Source organism: Pleurodeles waltl, chromosome 4_2 (assembly GCF_031143425.1).
Source record: "Pleurodeles waltl isolate 20211129_DDA chromosome 4_2, aPleWal1.hap1.20221129, whole genome shotgun sequence".
NCBI lineage: Eukaryota > Metazoa > Chordata > Amphibia > Caudata > Salamandridae > Pleurodeles > Pleurodeles waltl.
In genome coordinates, this window is record NC_090443.1 from 418,018,724 (window position 1) to 418,035,509 (window position 16,786).

Below are 16,786 nucleotides of genomic sequence, written 5' to 3' on the forward strand. Positions count from 1 at the left end.
CTCCAAAGGCCTTTGGAGACATTGGCCTTAAACAGAATATTGGATGATCTACACACTAACCCCAGGTCCAAAGACAAGAAAACCAGAAGTTTACATCAGGTTTCCTAAACTGATTTTGTGGGCAAGACAACCAAAGACTAATGGGACAAAAAAGTTAGAGAAATAAACATGCACCACACATATGATACATGTGAAATCCTCATTTGCTTTATATGGTTGTTCAAACATTTTCTTTGCACAAGAGAGGCAACTTAGCAAGTTTACCTGCTTGAATTGAAAAGAAAAGACAGCCACTTGTATGTGTTACATTTACTATAATTACTGTGATTCTCAAGGCAAACAAGGCCTGAACATTTGGTAGAGGAAGGGGAGGTTTGGGGGCTCTTTGGAATGGGTACAACAAGGCTGCCAGCAGGGCCCGGATGGCCTATTGTAGTCTGCCAGTGCCGGAAGGGCTGGTCAGTGTATAAGCTGATTTTTTTTCGCTGTTGTGGGCCTGTTTTATGGTCAGGTGGGTTGTGCTTTTTTACTGTTGATTTACCTGTTATTACTACAAATATTGCCTGCAGCAAGCACAATTCACTCAGTGTTCCATACTTTGCAAAACACCTATACAACGTGGCTTTACAAGTTTAAAACTGCCTTGATTTGCAGAATGTCGGACACTTTTTCAGCCATTTTATTTGCTAATGGAGGCCCAGCATTTTGATGCCCGTGCATATTTTCTGTCCCAGTCTGGCCCTGGCTGCCAATAGGACTTCAAGTCCGCAGTTCTTCCGCATGATGCTCGATACCAAGCAAGAACTTACTTCTTTCTGAACTTTATTGTTTGAATGGGCAGCCTACTTGATGGATAAGTAAACATGTAACAAAGGCCCATATTTATACTTTTTGATGCACAACTGCGCCAACGCAGTTGTGCGTCAAAAATTTTAATGCCGGCTAACGCCATTTCAAAGCGCCATGCGGGCGCCTTATTTATTGAATGACGTTAGCCGGCGCAGCTGACTGGTGTGCGTCAAAAAAAATGACTCACACCAGGCAGCGGCGGCATAGGGGAAAATGGAGCTTGGGCGTCAAAAAATGGGGCAAGTCAGGTCTGAGGCAAAAATTTGGCCTCAACCCGATTTGCGCCATTTTTTTTTACGCCCAACCCCCATTGAAATGACTCCTGTCTTAGCAAAGACAGGAGTCATGCCCCGTTGCCCAATGGCCATGCCCAGGGGACTTATGTTCCCTGGTCATGGCCATTGGGCATAGTGGCATGTAGGGGGGCACAAATCAGGCCCCCCTATGCCACAAAACAATTACGAAAAAAATACTTACCTGAACTTACCTTAACTTCCCTGGGATGGGTCCCTCCATCCTTGGGTGTCCTCCTGGGGTGTGCAAGGGTGGCAGGGGGTGTCCCTGGGGGCATGGGAGGGCACCTCTGGGCTCCTTCTGAGCCCACAGGTCCCTTAACGCCTGCCCTGACCCAGGCGTTAAAAAACGGCGCCCATCAGGCTGGGCGCCGTTTTTTAAGGCCTGCCCCCTCCTGTGCGTCAAAATGACGTCACAGTATAAATAAGGCACACAGGCCTTAAAGTCATTTTTTGGAAGGGAACGCCTACCTTGCATATAATTAACGCAAGGCTGGTTCCCCCTTCTGAAAAATGACGCACATGGTGGAACTTTGACGCCCGCGGGGTCGGACGTCAAAGTATAAATATGGGGCAGTGTTTGCGCCGATTGTGCGTCAAAACTTTTGACGCACATTCGGCGCAAAGAGAGTATAAGGCCCATATTTATAATTTTTGACGCACAACTGCGCCAACGCAGTTGTGCGTCAAAAATTTTAACGACGGCTAATGCCATTCCATAGCGCCATGCGGGCGCCTTATTTATTGAATGACGTTAGCCGGCGCAGCTGACTTGTGTGCGTCAAAAAAAATGACTCACACCAGGCAGCGCCGGCGTAGGGGAAAATGGAGCTTTGGCGTCAAAAAATGGGGCAAGTCAGGTCTGAGGCAAAATTCAGGCCTCAACCCGATTTGCGCCATTTATTTTGACACCCAACCCCCATTGAAATGACTCCTGTCTTAGCAAAGACAGGAGTCATGCCCCCTTGCCCAATGGCCATGCCCAGGGGACTTATGTCCCCTGGTCATGGTCATTGGGCATAGTGGCATGTAGGGGGGCACAAATCAGGCCCCCCTATGCCACAAAAAAAATACGAAAAAAATACTTACCTGAACTTACCTTAACTTCCCTGGGATGGGTCCCTCCATCCTTGGGTGTCCTCCTGGGGTGGGCAAGGGTGGCAGGGGGTGTCCCTGGGGGCATGGGAGGGCACCTCTGGGCTCCTTCTGAGCCCACAGGTCCCTTAACGCCTGCCCTAACCCAGGTGTTAAAAAACGGCGCCCATCAGGCTGGGCGCCGTTTTTTAAGGCCTGCCCCCTCCTGTGCGTCAAAATGACGTCACAGTATAAATAAGGTGCACAGGCCTAAAGTCATTTTTTGGAAGGGAACGCCTACCTTGCATATAATTAACGCAAGGCTGGTTCCCCCTTCTAAAAAATGACGCACATGGTGGAACTTTGACGCCTGTGGGGTCGGACGTCAAAGTATAAATATGGGGCAGTGTTTGCGCGATTGTGCGTCAAAAAGTTTGACGCACATTCAGCACAAAGAGAGTATAAATATGCCCCTAAATATGCCCCAAAGTATTTTATAGGGATTTGCTGTATGACTGGGATGGCTAATGCATAATGCATAGCATTATCACCAGCTCATCACTCCAAGCAGCAGTTTGGATAAAAAGGCACCTTTTCAGCTATTTATGCTTGTGCTGTTCTACATATATAGTCAATCTGCGATACATATTGTACTTTTTATGCTATTGTTAAACGCTTTCAGATAGTTTTTTTTTTTCTTTAAGCTAAACTTAGCAAATGAAGCACGGATAATTAGCAGACAGGGGGGCAAGGGGTGTTTCATGGTGAAGCAAATGAGAGAGACAGCAACGTAAAGCGTGTGTGGGTGAAGGGGAGATGTGCTAAGGAAGAAAAGCATAGGAATGAAAGAGAGCTGGAAAACACATAACGTCTGTGGGAGAGCTTAACCAAAAAGAAAAAAGTGGCTCCCTAAACGCAAACAACGGAAGCAGAAAATCCAGCCAATGAAAGAGATTGTAAAGAGCCTATGATCCATTGGAAGAAAAAACACAATACTGCCGAGCTGGAACACAAATAAGAAGCAGGCAATTGAGTGCCATGAATGACAACCCGTGGGAACTAATACGTGGGCTCGAGGTTCCTGTATGTTCTAGGTAAGCCCACAATATGTGTAGCGGCTTGGGGCACTCCCGAAAATAGCAGCCATTTCTGTTTGTTGAATATCATTGAGAGAGGTTCAGAATGAAATACATCAAAGATTGTTGAAAGCATTTAAGAGATGATTGAAGACTGAATACGTCAAAGGTTGATGAACATCGTGGAGAGATGTCTGAGATTGAAACTCATCTGTGATTATTTCAAGTCTCTGAGGGATGTCAGAGGGTGGAATGTGCCTGTGATTGTTGCTCACAATTGAAACAGGTTTGTTTTTGGCTGACAAATCATGTGTGAGACAAAGCTGCTTCACGATGCTATGTTGTGCTATTGCTGAAACAACGTAGTTTTAGGTCCCCCAGTGAACAATTGGGCCGCCACAATTTGAGTCTTAGGGCCATATTTATACTTTTTGACGCCAAACTGCGCTAACGCAGTTTTGCGCCCAAAAAATTAGCGCCGGCTAACGCCATTCTGAAGCGCCATGCGGGCGCCGTATTTATTCAATGACGTTAGCCGGCGTTAGCCGCCGGCACTGTCTGGTGTGCGTTAAAAAAAACGACGTACACCAGGCAGCACCGGCGTAGGGGGAAAATGGCGTATGGGCGTCCACAAATGGTGCAAGTCAGGCTGAGGCAAAAAAATCGCCACAACCCGATTTGCGCCATTTTTTTACGACGCCCATCCCCCATTGAAATGACTCCTGTCTTAGCAAAGACAGGAGTCATGCCCCCTTGTCCAATGGCCATGCCCAGGGGACTTCTGTACCCTGGGCATGGTCATTGGGCATAGTGGCATGTAGGGGGGCACAAATCAGGCCCCCCTATGCCACAAAAAAAAAAAAAAAATACTTACCTGGACTTACCTTAATGTCCCTGGGGTGGGTCCCTCCATCCTTGGGTGTACTCCTGGGGTGGGCAAGGGTGGCAGGGGGTGTCCCTGGGGGCAGGGGAGGGCACCTCTGGGCTCATTCTGAGCCCACAGGTCCCGTAACGCCTGCCCTGACCCAGGCGCTAAAATCCGGCACTAATGCAGGTTTTTTAGACCCGCCCACTCCCGGGCGTCATTTTTGCCCGGGAGTATAAATACGACGCATATGCATCAGAGTCATTTTTTAAGACGGGAACGCCTACCTTGCATATCATTAACGCAAGGAAGGTGTTCACGCAAAAAAATGACGCTAACTCCATGAACTTTGGCGCTAGACGCGTCTAACGCCAAAGTATAAATATGGAGTTAGTTTTGCGTCGAATTTGCGTAAAAAAAAACGACGCAAATTCGGCGCAAACGGAGTATAAATATGCCCCTTAATTCTTGTGTAAAATGCCCTAATAAAGGCCTGCCGGAGGCAATATGGTGTGTATAGTAAATAAGTATAGATGTTCCTAAGGTACACAAGAGTGATTTTTCCAGGGTATATCCAATCGCAGGACAACAGATGAACCAACCTCAGGTATATCCTGTTTGCCCATTGTCACTTAAAAAAGGCAGAGGCTATTCCAATAGGTTTGTGTTGGCTACTGTTCTTTTGTCTGTGTCAATGCTTGTTTTATTTTTGCACAATATTTTGGGAAAGGTTGATTGTTAGGGGAGCAGCCGGAACCTCATCAATATAAAAAAAAACATTGGCTAAAAGCAAAAATATTTTTTGATCTCTAAAAGCAAACATTGCCATAGAAGACCCTAGCACTGAAGGGACATCGTTTTGTGTCTACGTGCTCCTTGTGAAAGGTTAGAATGCCGTCACTCGGAGTGAAGTGAGCAAATGACAGAAATGTATATTGTACATATAGACAACCACAAATTAGAAGAAACAAACTCTTTATGATAAGTTTTGGTTTTATTTTTAAGGATTACAAACGATTAACTGGACTTGAATTGTGTGTAAACAGTGGGATACAGAGACGATCACTTTGCAAGAAAAAGTGGACATTGCTAGATGTCGAACAGCATTTAACGGAGTACACAAACAGCTATCTTGATTTACATGGTCTACGAGCAATGAAATACGATACAGAGCAGCTCACTACAAAGAAATGATTACACATATGTAGTCACAATACAGCATTTCCCATAATTATAATCTCTGGTGCTGGAGGGCATAGAGAAGGAATTCTTGAGGTCTAGAGCAGCCTTGTGTTGCACTTGACAGCAGGGTCCTATCCTTATAATGGGTTCTACATGCCTGGAGAGCCAATGAGTCAGTCCATATGCAGATATGGTTAGGTGGAAAACCTCCCATAGTTTAGCTGAAATTCTTCTCCTAAAGTTAAGGAGATCAGTTTATCCCATTTTATGTGAAAATAATTATTCTCAATTCAGAGGAAAGACTTTCAAGTATCTTTATAGAAAATACCTATCCCACATTTTACAGAGAAAACATACTTCCAACTTTGAAGGAGAGTCTGAAAAACCCTTTCTTTCTGAGTTTAGAGGATAACATATTCCCAGGTTTGGAGGAAATACTTTTCCCCATGTTTAAAAGAAATATCTGTCCACAATTTAAAAAAAAGGATATACCTAAATTTAGATTAAAAATATATTCCCAATTATAGAGAAAAGCCAACCCAAAGTTTAGAGAAAAGGCTTTTCATTTTTAGAAAAAAAAGACGCCACCCAAATTTACAGAAAAAAACATATTCTTGTGTTTAGTGGAACAAATGTTTGAACAATTTGAAAGCAACTTTCAGAAGAAGGATGCCCCAAATAAAGAGGAAACTCTAGTCCCAATTTAGAAGAGAAACTACCCACATTTCAAAGTAGAGACGTATCAGACTTTTAGTGAGAGACGTACTGCCTATCTTACATAATGGTGTAGCCGAGTGTTTAGAGGAAAGATGTATGTACTCCAAATTTTAGAGAGACATCCGAAATTGAGTTCAAAGGTGTATCCACGACTTTAAAGAAAACAAAAATCCTAAAGAATAAAGGACAGTCTTTTCCACAAGTCTCCATGAAATACTAATTTACAAGGTGTGAGTGGAGCTTTATCCACCTAAACACTGGAGCTTCAAGTGAAGGGAATCCCAGTCTCACTTAATGTGCCATCCGGTGTACTCCAGGGAAGATAACTCTGCTTTTCACAACTGCAGCTCGTACCATGGTGCCAAGAAAAGAGACCACTCTGCAATCAGGGACAATACATGACCAAACTAGGTAGAACTCTTCAAAGTCTTTCCCACTGTTTACCCATTTGTTGTTTACCAGGGCGGCTCAATACCCCTCAGGATTACCAAGAAGGCTGTTTGTACTGGAGCGGGTTCTTGTCTTTAGTGCTTGTTTGAATAAGAATAAAATAAACAACCTAATATCTTAATTGGCCTAGCAAAATTGAATATTTATAAGCAGTCCCACTGAAATCATGAGATTCTGTGGTTGAAGCGTTTTGCACATAAAGATAGATTTTCTGCATCTGCCACATAATCCATCATCTGCTGCATAATCTGCATATTTTAACAAAGAAATCTATCTCAAACGGTTCAAAAGAAAAAACGCAGCAGCACCTGCTGTCACGCAGTGGAAGTACCTTTGCAAAGTCTGACTGCTCACCTTTCTGTTACTTGTAATATTTGGGTATTAAACTAGTACTATTGAGGTGCAACTAACGCCCAGACAGTGTTAACAAGTGTAAAAATTACAAAATAATGAAGTAAAATTACCACAATATGTGCTGCATCATTGCACAAAATGTAGCTTTTCTTGCCGCATAACTGACTCAACTTTGTCGAATAATTGGCCATCCAGTGCGGCTTAATTCCAGTGGCCCTGTTTATAAAACGAAACTTCTTAATTCTTGACTGAAAAAATGACTTTAGGTTTGTTTGCATGGCTAGTAGGATTTCAGCTTCTTTATTGAACCCCATTCGGTATGCCGTACCAGCCTTCCTAAGGAATATCCTACAAGTGGAGTGAAACCATCCCTCGTGAACCTGCTTTGTGTCCAAATACGTGCTTTTAGGACGCAAGCCATGCACAAAGGCTGTGGGAGGATGCAAGGAATGGCGCCAATGTGAAGTTCACAACATTATCACTATTTTTCTTCTTTTCTTTCTTTGCCAAATCCCAATGTCTTTTTCCTTCCCGTAAGTAGCTCACACCATCGAAATCTAAACAGTGTTCATGAGTGATTTGTCATCTTTGTATAACTTGCTGTCCATATCTTAGCAACGCCCTGGTACACAAGTGCAGGCTGGCGGGAACTTTGGCTTGAATGTTTATAGAGGCGAACATCTCCCTGACATTCCATTAGGCCTGATGGGAATAGTCTCTATATACGGACAAGCTAAAAGCAGAAAAGACAGCTAGGCAGACGGAGTAATTGGGGAATTTCCTGACAGACAAGGGAGGCTGGGGTCGAGTCATCCATATGCTGGATCCTACAGACATGTTTACCTTGTTACAGAAAAAACAACCAAATACCATATGCAGTTCTAAGATGAGGCGCGAGGCTAAATATATTAGTCTACGCATATCTCAGTGAAATAAATCCTAATCGGTCTTCTTCTCTGCCACTGTGAGAAGGTGGCAGAGCTAAACCACCCCCAGGTTCCACAATCAGCAAGGTCAGAACACCTTCCTTTAAGTGACATTTCTGTGTATATTTTCAGTTCCCTACGGAATAAATTCTTTACCACAATTTCTCAACCCCTGCCAATCTTCTTAGAGATAAGTCTGCCGGGCCAAAGAACTCTCTAGGTCCTGCTCTTAATTATTTTTATCAACCACTACTGTTGTGGTGACACACACAGTAGTGCAACCTAGTAGCACACACATTGTGGCCCAACAATGAAAAAAAAGACTTGATCACTTGAGTTTCACTGCTCTGTCGTCTTCTGTTTTGGTGCAAAGCTTATCAACTATGTGCTCACAAAGGAAAACAGGCACTGCTCTGAATGTGTTGTGAATCATGTGTTTCTTCGGTGGTGGAAGGAACAATGCAAGACCGTGAGCCTAAACCACACTGCCTGTGAATAACGAGCCCCGCTCGGTGCTTAGTTGCCTGTATTTCAATGACCATCTACTTACACGATGGCTAGGCAAAGTTTTCTAAAGAGAACACGAACCCTTATAAAGTCAAACTAAACCAATATATTTGTAATGCGAGAAAAAGCAGGTACATATTTGAGAAAGTCATTGGTTGGCCTGCATCGGCCTCTGGATAGCAGGGACTTGACCTTTCCATGTACACTCACGAATAGTGCAGAAATACCACAATAGCACCACCATCATCACTGCCACGTGCACTCCTGCCAAATATCCACTTCTTCAAACAGGATCGAGACTCCTACTCTTCATATAAATGTTCACCTACCTCAAGTCTTGCGATACCGTAGTGCTTTGTAAAAATAACTTTAATATAATTATATTTATTATTATTGCATTATGATAGTCAGCTTATTTCTTTCTCTAGCGCCGCAGTCCTGTGGCGAAACGTGGCACTTTTTTCTTGAATTTGTCCAATTAAGGACAGCTGGTGAACTGCTCGGTGTTGCCAGCCATGAAATACTGCAGAGTCCAGTCCTCATCTTTAAAGTCCTTTAAATGCCTTTTAAGGCACCTTCACATGAGGAGACCCTCAAATTACCACCTCTGCAGACCCTGAAGCATTTATGGGTAAGGTCTGTATATATTAACTTATGTGACCCCCAAAGTCTTGACAGAGTGGAGTTATTTTTATTCCCAGCCACTGATGTTGTGCACTGCCTCCTGCGGAAAGAAGTTGATTTGCATCAGCTGTGCAGACCCTGTTCCTTTTGGAAACTGCTGTAAAGTCACAGTGTTGTCTCCTGGTTTGGGTTTGGGGGAGGGCGCTCTCACCTCCCCCCTCCCCCCCACATCTTCCTTCTTTTTATCTTGAAATGCTTTGAGTCGGCAGCCGGGGGTGGAGGAGCTCTTTCACTCTTATTGAGCACTGGGAGTCGGCTCTGTAACCTCTGCCTTTGGCTTTTTTGGGGAGACCTACATAGAAAAAGAAATACATGCTTAGAAGAGGCACACAATTTGTAATTAACATTTATTAGTGACACAGATCACATTTTTATAACCTTTCAACAAAAGAATTGTATATTAATCATTCACTTTAGTGTTTGCCGGGTTTCAGCTAACATAAGGACTGTGGTATTTCATGTATTTGGAAAGTTTTTGTCAGTTGACATTAAGCGCCAATGGTTGCAATGTAGGAGGTGCAGAGTTTCCGAGGCGCTACCTGGTTGGAGTCAGTGAAATTCCGCAACACCGAGACTTCCAGAAGTGCAAAGCATATATTTATGTTGTGGTTCAGCTGCCATCTTGTGTTCGACCTAGATTCTGGGAAAAAGAGTGGCTGTCGGGACAGGTTTCAATATGTGAGGCAATTGTGGCATGTCAGTGTAACCAACGACATGAACCGCGGGAACCCTCTCGGGGAAAGCATGAGACGGCAAGAGGTGGTGGAACCCTGTGTGTCCCTTTCTGGTTAGTTTTTGGACTTTGCTACCCAAGCAAAGAGGATTCCACATCCAATGGATAAATGTTTAGTGTTGTGCATTTAGACTGAGTCTTTGGTTTACAGAGGTCTATTTGACAGGTCATACTAGGTGGTCACAGTCAGTTAAGGTTGTGGCTTGTGATAAGAAAGGAGATTGATAGTAGGGCTATTTAGGAACTACGGACTGTTTGACTTTTTAGCAGATAAAACCTTTGGAAAAGAGAAGTGAGATAAGCGGATTCGTAAATGGTACTCATGAGAAACTGACGATGAAAGATGTATGTTGGATAACAAATGTGTATCCCATGCAGTGACAAGAGCTTGTTTGGATCCCTGGAATGTATGTCATTAATTGAAGTAATACCCTCTTTTGCCACCAGCACAATATGCCACTTGACTAATTTGAGCTCAGTGAGATTCCAGCAATAGAGGTCGGGTGGAAATTCCTGAAGAGAAATCTCTAGTGCCCCATCAGAGATGCAAGGATGCAGGAAGATGTCATGATCAGAGGTCACATGAATATAAGTGAGGCCATAACTTACCGGCGAAGGTGGTTTCGCAAAGTTCATGTGCGCATAAAGTAGAACAGCGATGTCATTCTGTGAGGCTTCCAGTGCGATAGACAAGGCTGTGCTTCCATCCTGTAAATGAGATACATTAAAATGGTGATCCTTTCCTCCATCGTTCTGATAAAGCTGGCCCGTGCACAGACTCTGCATGAGGCATACAGAAAGATCAACATACAACTAGATACACAGGGACGACCCAACAGGCACAAAGACAGAAAAGGACAAAGAGAGCAGTCTTATGGACAAATGCATAGGCATCGAACAGGTCTTCCACATCTTGCGAAAAAGAAAATCTCTCTCTATATATATATATATATATATATACATATGAATATATATATATATATATATATATATATATATATATATATATATATAATTTAGATAAGTATGACTATAAGTATAACTATAACTGCTGAATTTCTATGGTTTTGTAAGGGTAAAACATCAACCTAACTATAAAGTCTCTGTAACCTTTGTTTTTTTCAGGGAATTTCTATGTTATTTTTAATGTAAAGCATTATTTATTACCGTACTTTAATAGAACCTTTGTCACACACAACCTTTGTCCGTGTGCAATAGGGTTTGGCTGCAGGGCCTAGTCTACGGCCAGGAACCGAGCCCAACCCCCCGGCATGCACCCAAAACCACATGCACACAGCCTTTGCCCGTGCGCAGTGGGTTTTGGTGTGTTAGTAGGTGTTTATTTTTTTCAATGGTAGTTGGATCCGCAGATCCTTCAGAAGTTTACACTGGGGGACTGTGCGCTGAGCACTGTGGTGGATCTGCCAAAAAAAGAGATTTTGGCAAATTTTGCCTATGAGTGGTACCTCAGGAACTCCTTCATTTGTCCCATAGAGTCAGGATACCTGTATCCTGACCCCTTATATGTTTATACAGTTTATTTTAACCTCCCCCGGGCCAATGCAAGAAACAAAATGGGAACCACAACATTCCTGTGAGGTTACGCCCAGCCAATCAGGACCCTGCTTTTCCTTGGGAACTGCAGATTGTCCACGAGTAGATCCGCGAAGGGTCTGCATCGCTAGATATACACATTTCTTTTTCCTTTAAAAAGCCCAAAGCTACTGAACGGATTTACGCCAAATAACACAAAAAGGGGCGCTTTCTGGACCACAATCTACCTCTCTGCCAAATACGGTGTAATGCCTTTAAGACGTTCGATCTGTATCTGTGTCTAAAAATTGCAAAATCCCCATAGACATAGAGGGCTTAATTTAGATTTCAGTGGAAGGGTTACTCCTTCACAACGGTGACTGATATCCTGTCTGCAGAAATATAAATCCCATAGGAAATAATGGGATTTAAATGTCGGCAGACAGGATACCTGTCAGCCTTGTGAAGGAGTAACCCTTCCGAGGAAACCTTAATCAGGCCCCGATAGGGAAAAGGCATTCTGGGGACCCCCCTTTTTTTCTGCCCCTGCTTGCCGGATCACCCAACACATCAACTGAAGTGGCAAACGAGTTTAGAAATCTTCATGAAGTTTCGTCAAATGGCTCCATAGTTATTAGCAAAACAAATAAAAAGCTTTGTCTAAGGGAAAAGTTGGTCCTAACTATAATTACCTACTAGCTATCGCCAGTAGGTAATTAAAATATATATATAATACTGCTTAGCACAAAAAGAACATGCTAGGAAAAGATGCATTAGTACAAAACTGATGTTGGTGAGCTCAAAAACCATATCATCTTGCGCCCCTCACAATACAAACTGTTAATCACTGGGGGATATTTACTCTAAATGGTCGCTTGGTGTGGCATTGGACCTGGTTTGTCCATTTAGTCCTAACCAATACAGGGGCATATTTATACTCTGCTTGCACCGAATTAGTGTCCTTTTTGTACTCTAATTCGGTGCAAAACTAAGTTGCCTACCTCTTGACAACTGCATCAAGAAATGCAGAAGCACTCGACACAAGGAGCGAGAGGAAAAGCCGGAAAGTAGAGCTTAAGTTTATTTTGGAGTAAAAATGGAGAGGATCCATGGATCGCAACTCCCTTAAACTGGAGATGGTGGTAAAGTAACTGGAAGCTAATGGAGATTGGCAAATATTGAAGGATGGATTTGAATCTCCTCAAATTCAGAACTGGTTTGGCACTAATATTCTGTACAAGATTGAGCTTGCTGATAAAATAGCTACGGAAGCCTAAATGCAGAGAGAATGCGTAGTCCACACACAAACTTACAAGTGCAGTCACCATCATTACCTTGCCCTTATAAGTTAGCACTCAAAAAGTCTTGTGTAATACTCGAAGACAGTACAAAGATGAGGAGGTCACAGCATTCATTTGGGACAGGCACAAAACCAGAACCCAGGTTTGGAACTAACTCAACCAGCAGCGGCCACTAGCCCATCCCCCACAGGGAACGGACATGACCGCGATCTGCTCATCGACAGAATCTTGGCTTTGCTGGGATTAAACTTCAATCTTATGTCACCCTTTGGAAGTAGAAAATTCTTGGAAGAGTTATTACACACATCACTCCACTTCTTGAAGAATGCCTGTGTGTCATTGTCATACAGCGGAAAGTCAAGGGAGCAAAGGCTGCATGGATACATTGAAAAAGATGGGCGACACGTGGAGCCTGGGTTTGTGAAAGTACCAAAAAAAGCTCAGATCTCCGCAGTACCACACAGATTCCACTGCTGTCCAGTCAGTAAATGAGTTTAATTTAAATCAAGTTTCATTCAAAACTGGAAGAACCATACAATGAAACATTGTCTGGAGCATCCTTATTTCTGAGCATGTTTCTTTTGGTTGTAAACGCTGGGCAGAGTATAAGTGTCATTAGACACGTTTGAGCTCATGGTCCTAGGACTCATGAAAGGCATGATGAGGGGAAAATCACTCTCAGTTCTGGGTGCAAGACTTTGGAATGGAACAGCCTGCCAGTGGTTGTAAAGACTAGAACCTAATTTGATAGGATTCTGTAAGCTTTAGAAATCCTTCTTTTAGCTTTATCGGTCATTTTAGCCAGTTCTGTGGCCTTGATGCACTGCAAAATATCGCTTTACACTAAAAGGAAAGCAAAGGAAAAAACTCTTCAAAAACAAGTATTGACAAATGTAGGAAGCTGGCCTGGTGTGTGGTGGTTACCTATGGTACTTACACCTTAGTCCAGGTATCTCCTCTTAGTGTAGTGTAGGCAGTGTCTAGAAGCCAGGCTCTCTAGAGGTAGCTGTGGATGAGCAGCCAAGACTTATCTAGAAGACATTCAAAGCTCATGCAATACCACTGAAGTCACACAGCACTTACACACATGAAAGAAAACACTCAGTTTTACAAAAATAAAGGTACTTTATTTTGGGGGCAAATCACCACAAAATACTAGAAAAGGTAACACACTCTTAGCAGGTAAGTAATACACTAAATATATACACTATTAATCTGAAACAGGCATAGAAAAGGTTAGAAAACAGTGCAAATAGCAATAACCAATAGTGACCCCAGAGGGAGCACAAACCATATACTAAAAAAATGGAATGCAAATAAGGTACCTCCACCTAGGTAAGTACAATGTGTAGAGGGGAGCTGGGAGTACTAAAAAACCACTGAGGTAAGTAACATAGTACCCCCAGCAATCAGGAATGCAGGAGTAAATCACTGGATTTTCCCAAAACCACCCAAAAGGAAGAAAAGAGGAAAAAGAAGACACCCAGAGAAGACTGCAAGAAAACCAGCAGTGGATTCTTGAAGAAAGAAGACATGTGGAGAGAGGGGACCAAGTCCAAGAGTCACAGTGGAGACCGGGAGTAGAGGCTACTACCCACTCAGCTGTGGATGCAGGAGTTGGTCGACGGTGATGAAGAACAGGTCAGCACTGCAGCCCTAGAGCCAGAGAAGAGTTCCTGATGGATGCAGATGATGTCCTACGCTGGAAGAAAGATTGCAGATGGGCGTTGGTGCAGGAATTCCACCAACAAGTCTTGGCAAAGGCAAACTCGTGGTTAGTGGAAAAGTGATGCTGCCAGGGACCAGCAAGGCCCAGAGGCCTCAACCTAGGAGGGGGAGTCACATTGGAGCCTCAGCGTCGCAGAGAGTCCACAGGAGCAGAAGCAGCACCCACAGGACGGGGTCACAGGAGCCGCAGAAGAAGCCCATGCAGCACTACAAAAGAGGATACCACGCAGGAGGCAGTGCTTTGCAGAATGGAGTACTGGGGGCTGGAGCTACATGTCACCTGAAGAGCCCTTGAAAGAGATGCAAACAAGCCTTGGCAGCTGCAAGAGTCGTGGTGCATGGGAGTACTGTCCTGCATTGGAAGGCAAAGGCTTACCTTCACCAAAGTTGGACAGCTGGCATTGAGGACCAAGAGGACTACTGAGGAACACCATCCGTGACGCAGGATCCACGCAGCTCAAGATGACAGAAGATCCACGCAGCTGGTCGTCGCTTGTTCTAGGTGCCTGCTGCTGCAGGGAAGTGACTCCTTCACTCCAGGGGAGATCCCTACTTCTTCTTGTGCAGGCTGAAGAGTTGCAGTCTTCTGAGGATGTATGGCCGGGGAAATGTTGCAAAGCTGGCAGGAGATGTGGAAACAAAGTTGCAGAAGAGTCTTCTCCTTTGAAGCAGCGTTTTTTGGTTCCTGCAGGGTCCAGTCGGGTTCCAGTGGCTTGGGGAGGCTAACCATCCCAAGCCAGTCACACCTATTTCCAAAGGAAGAGGATGTTACCTCCCTCTCCTGAAGGAAATCCTTTGTTCTGCCTTCCTGGGCTTGATCAGATCAAGCAGCAGGAGGAACCTGTCTGAGGGGTGGCAGCAACTGTGCTGCCGGGAAAACCCTGTAAGACTGGCGGTAGCAATGCTGGGGGTCCGCTAAGGAGCCCCCAGGGTCCATGGAATCATACTTCCAATACTTGCAACAGTATTGGTGTATGATTCCAACATGTTGGATACCAAACATGCCCAGGTTCGGAGTTACCATTATGTACCTTGACATAGGTAGTGAGCTATGTCCAGTACACGCGTAAAATGGTGTCCCTGCACTCACAAAGTCCAGAAAAATGGATCTGGAGTTTGTGGGAGCACCTCTGCTAGTGCAGGGGTACCCTCATACACAGGTACCTGCACCCTGCCCTCTGGGCTGAGAGGGTCTACCATAGAGGTGACTTACAGTGACCTGGTGCAGTGACCTGTGGTGAAAACTGGTGCATGCACCCGTTTCAATCAGACTGCAATGGAAAGCCTGCAGAACACTTTGCATGGGCTCCCTATAGGTGGCAGAATAACTGCTGCAGCCCATAGGGATCCCCTGCAGCCCCAATGCTCTGGGTACCTAGGTACCATATACTGGGGACTTACATGGGGGGACTAGTATGCCAATTGTGGGAAGAAAAAGGTACAGTTTAGAGGAGAGAGCAAAACTACTGGGGTCTTGGTTAGCAGGATCCCAGAAGAGACTGTTAAACACACTGACAACAGGCAGAAAATGGGGGTAACCATGCAAAGAAAGAGGCTACTTTCCAACAGCAAAGCATATAGGTCTGGCCTTGGTAGGCAATGTATTTTTTATTTATTGACTTTTTAACGCTTAAGCAATACATTTTAGAAATTGAAAAGTAAAAATGCCTCTGCTTAAAGGTTGCATGTATGTATTTTCAAATAATATGTAAAAAATTAACTATGATACCAGGTGCCACCACATAAGGCACAAAATACTTTAAAATGTCAGAAAAATAATAGGCTAGCATACCAGCCCTGGCACTTAAGTACACTCATTCTCAAGCAGCCATGTACCGATAATCAGGCAAAAAAAAAGGAGACCACCCCACAAGACAGCTAATAACTGAAGTGGGCTGTCCCACTGCCCCATGTTGTATGTTTGTGTGGACAGAAGCAAACTGAATGGTGCCTGAACAGACTGAAAGCTCGTATGGAAAATTTTACTTACCCAGTAGACATCTGTTTGTGGCATTTGCTTTGCATAAGTCTCCATCTAGAGTTGGGCTTGGAGTGTTACAAGTTGTTTTTCTTCGATGAAGGTTTGCAAGTCACGAGATCGAGTGATTCCTCCTCTCGGTGATATTGTGAATGGACATCGAGCCCTTTGTTTTCCCGCAGGCGTGTGAAGTAAAGAGTGTGTAGATGTATATGTAGATAGATAGTAAAGCAATGAGATGTTCATGAAAAGTATATGGAAAATGTCACTTACCCAGTGTACATCTGTTCGTGGCATGAGACGCTGCAGATTCACATGCTGTGCATTATCCTGCCATCTAGTGTTGGGCTCGGAGTGTTACAAGTTGTTTTTCTTCGAAGAAGTCGTTTCAAGTCACGAGACCGAGGGACTCCTCCCTTTCGGCTCCATTGCGCATGGGCGTCGACTCCATCTTAGATTGTTTTCCCCACAGAGGGTGAATATACTAGATGTGCCCATGCAATGGAGTAGGTATGTATGTACATAATGTGTATTAA

General features: G+C 44.0%; 1 protein-coding gene across 4 annotated transcripts in view; it reads right to left on the bottom strand.

The window, feature by feature from the left end:
- Positions 1 to 5,132: 5,132 nt before the first annotated feature.
- KANK2 (KN motif and ankyrin repeat domains 2) overlaps positions 5,133 to 16,786 on the bottom strand; it is a 228,012-nt gene continuing 216,358 nt past the window's right edge. For all 4 annotated transcript variants that reach the window (XM_069231642.1, XM_069231640.1, XM_069231641.1 and 1 more), the window contains 2 exons: positions 10,320 to 10,418; positions 5,133 to 9,269 (listed from right to left, as the gene is read on the bottom strand). In XM_069231642.1, the coding sequence (XP_069087743.1) occupies positions 9,213 to 9,269; positions 10,320 to 10,418 (156 nt within the window). In that variant the 3' untranslated portion in view covers positions 5,133 to 9,212. The remainder of the gene's footprint in view (positions 9,270 to 10,319; positions 10,419 to 16,786) is intronic.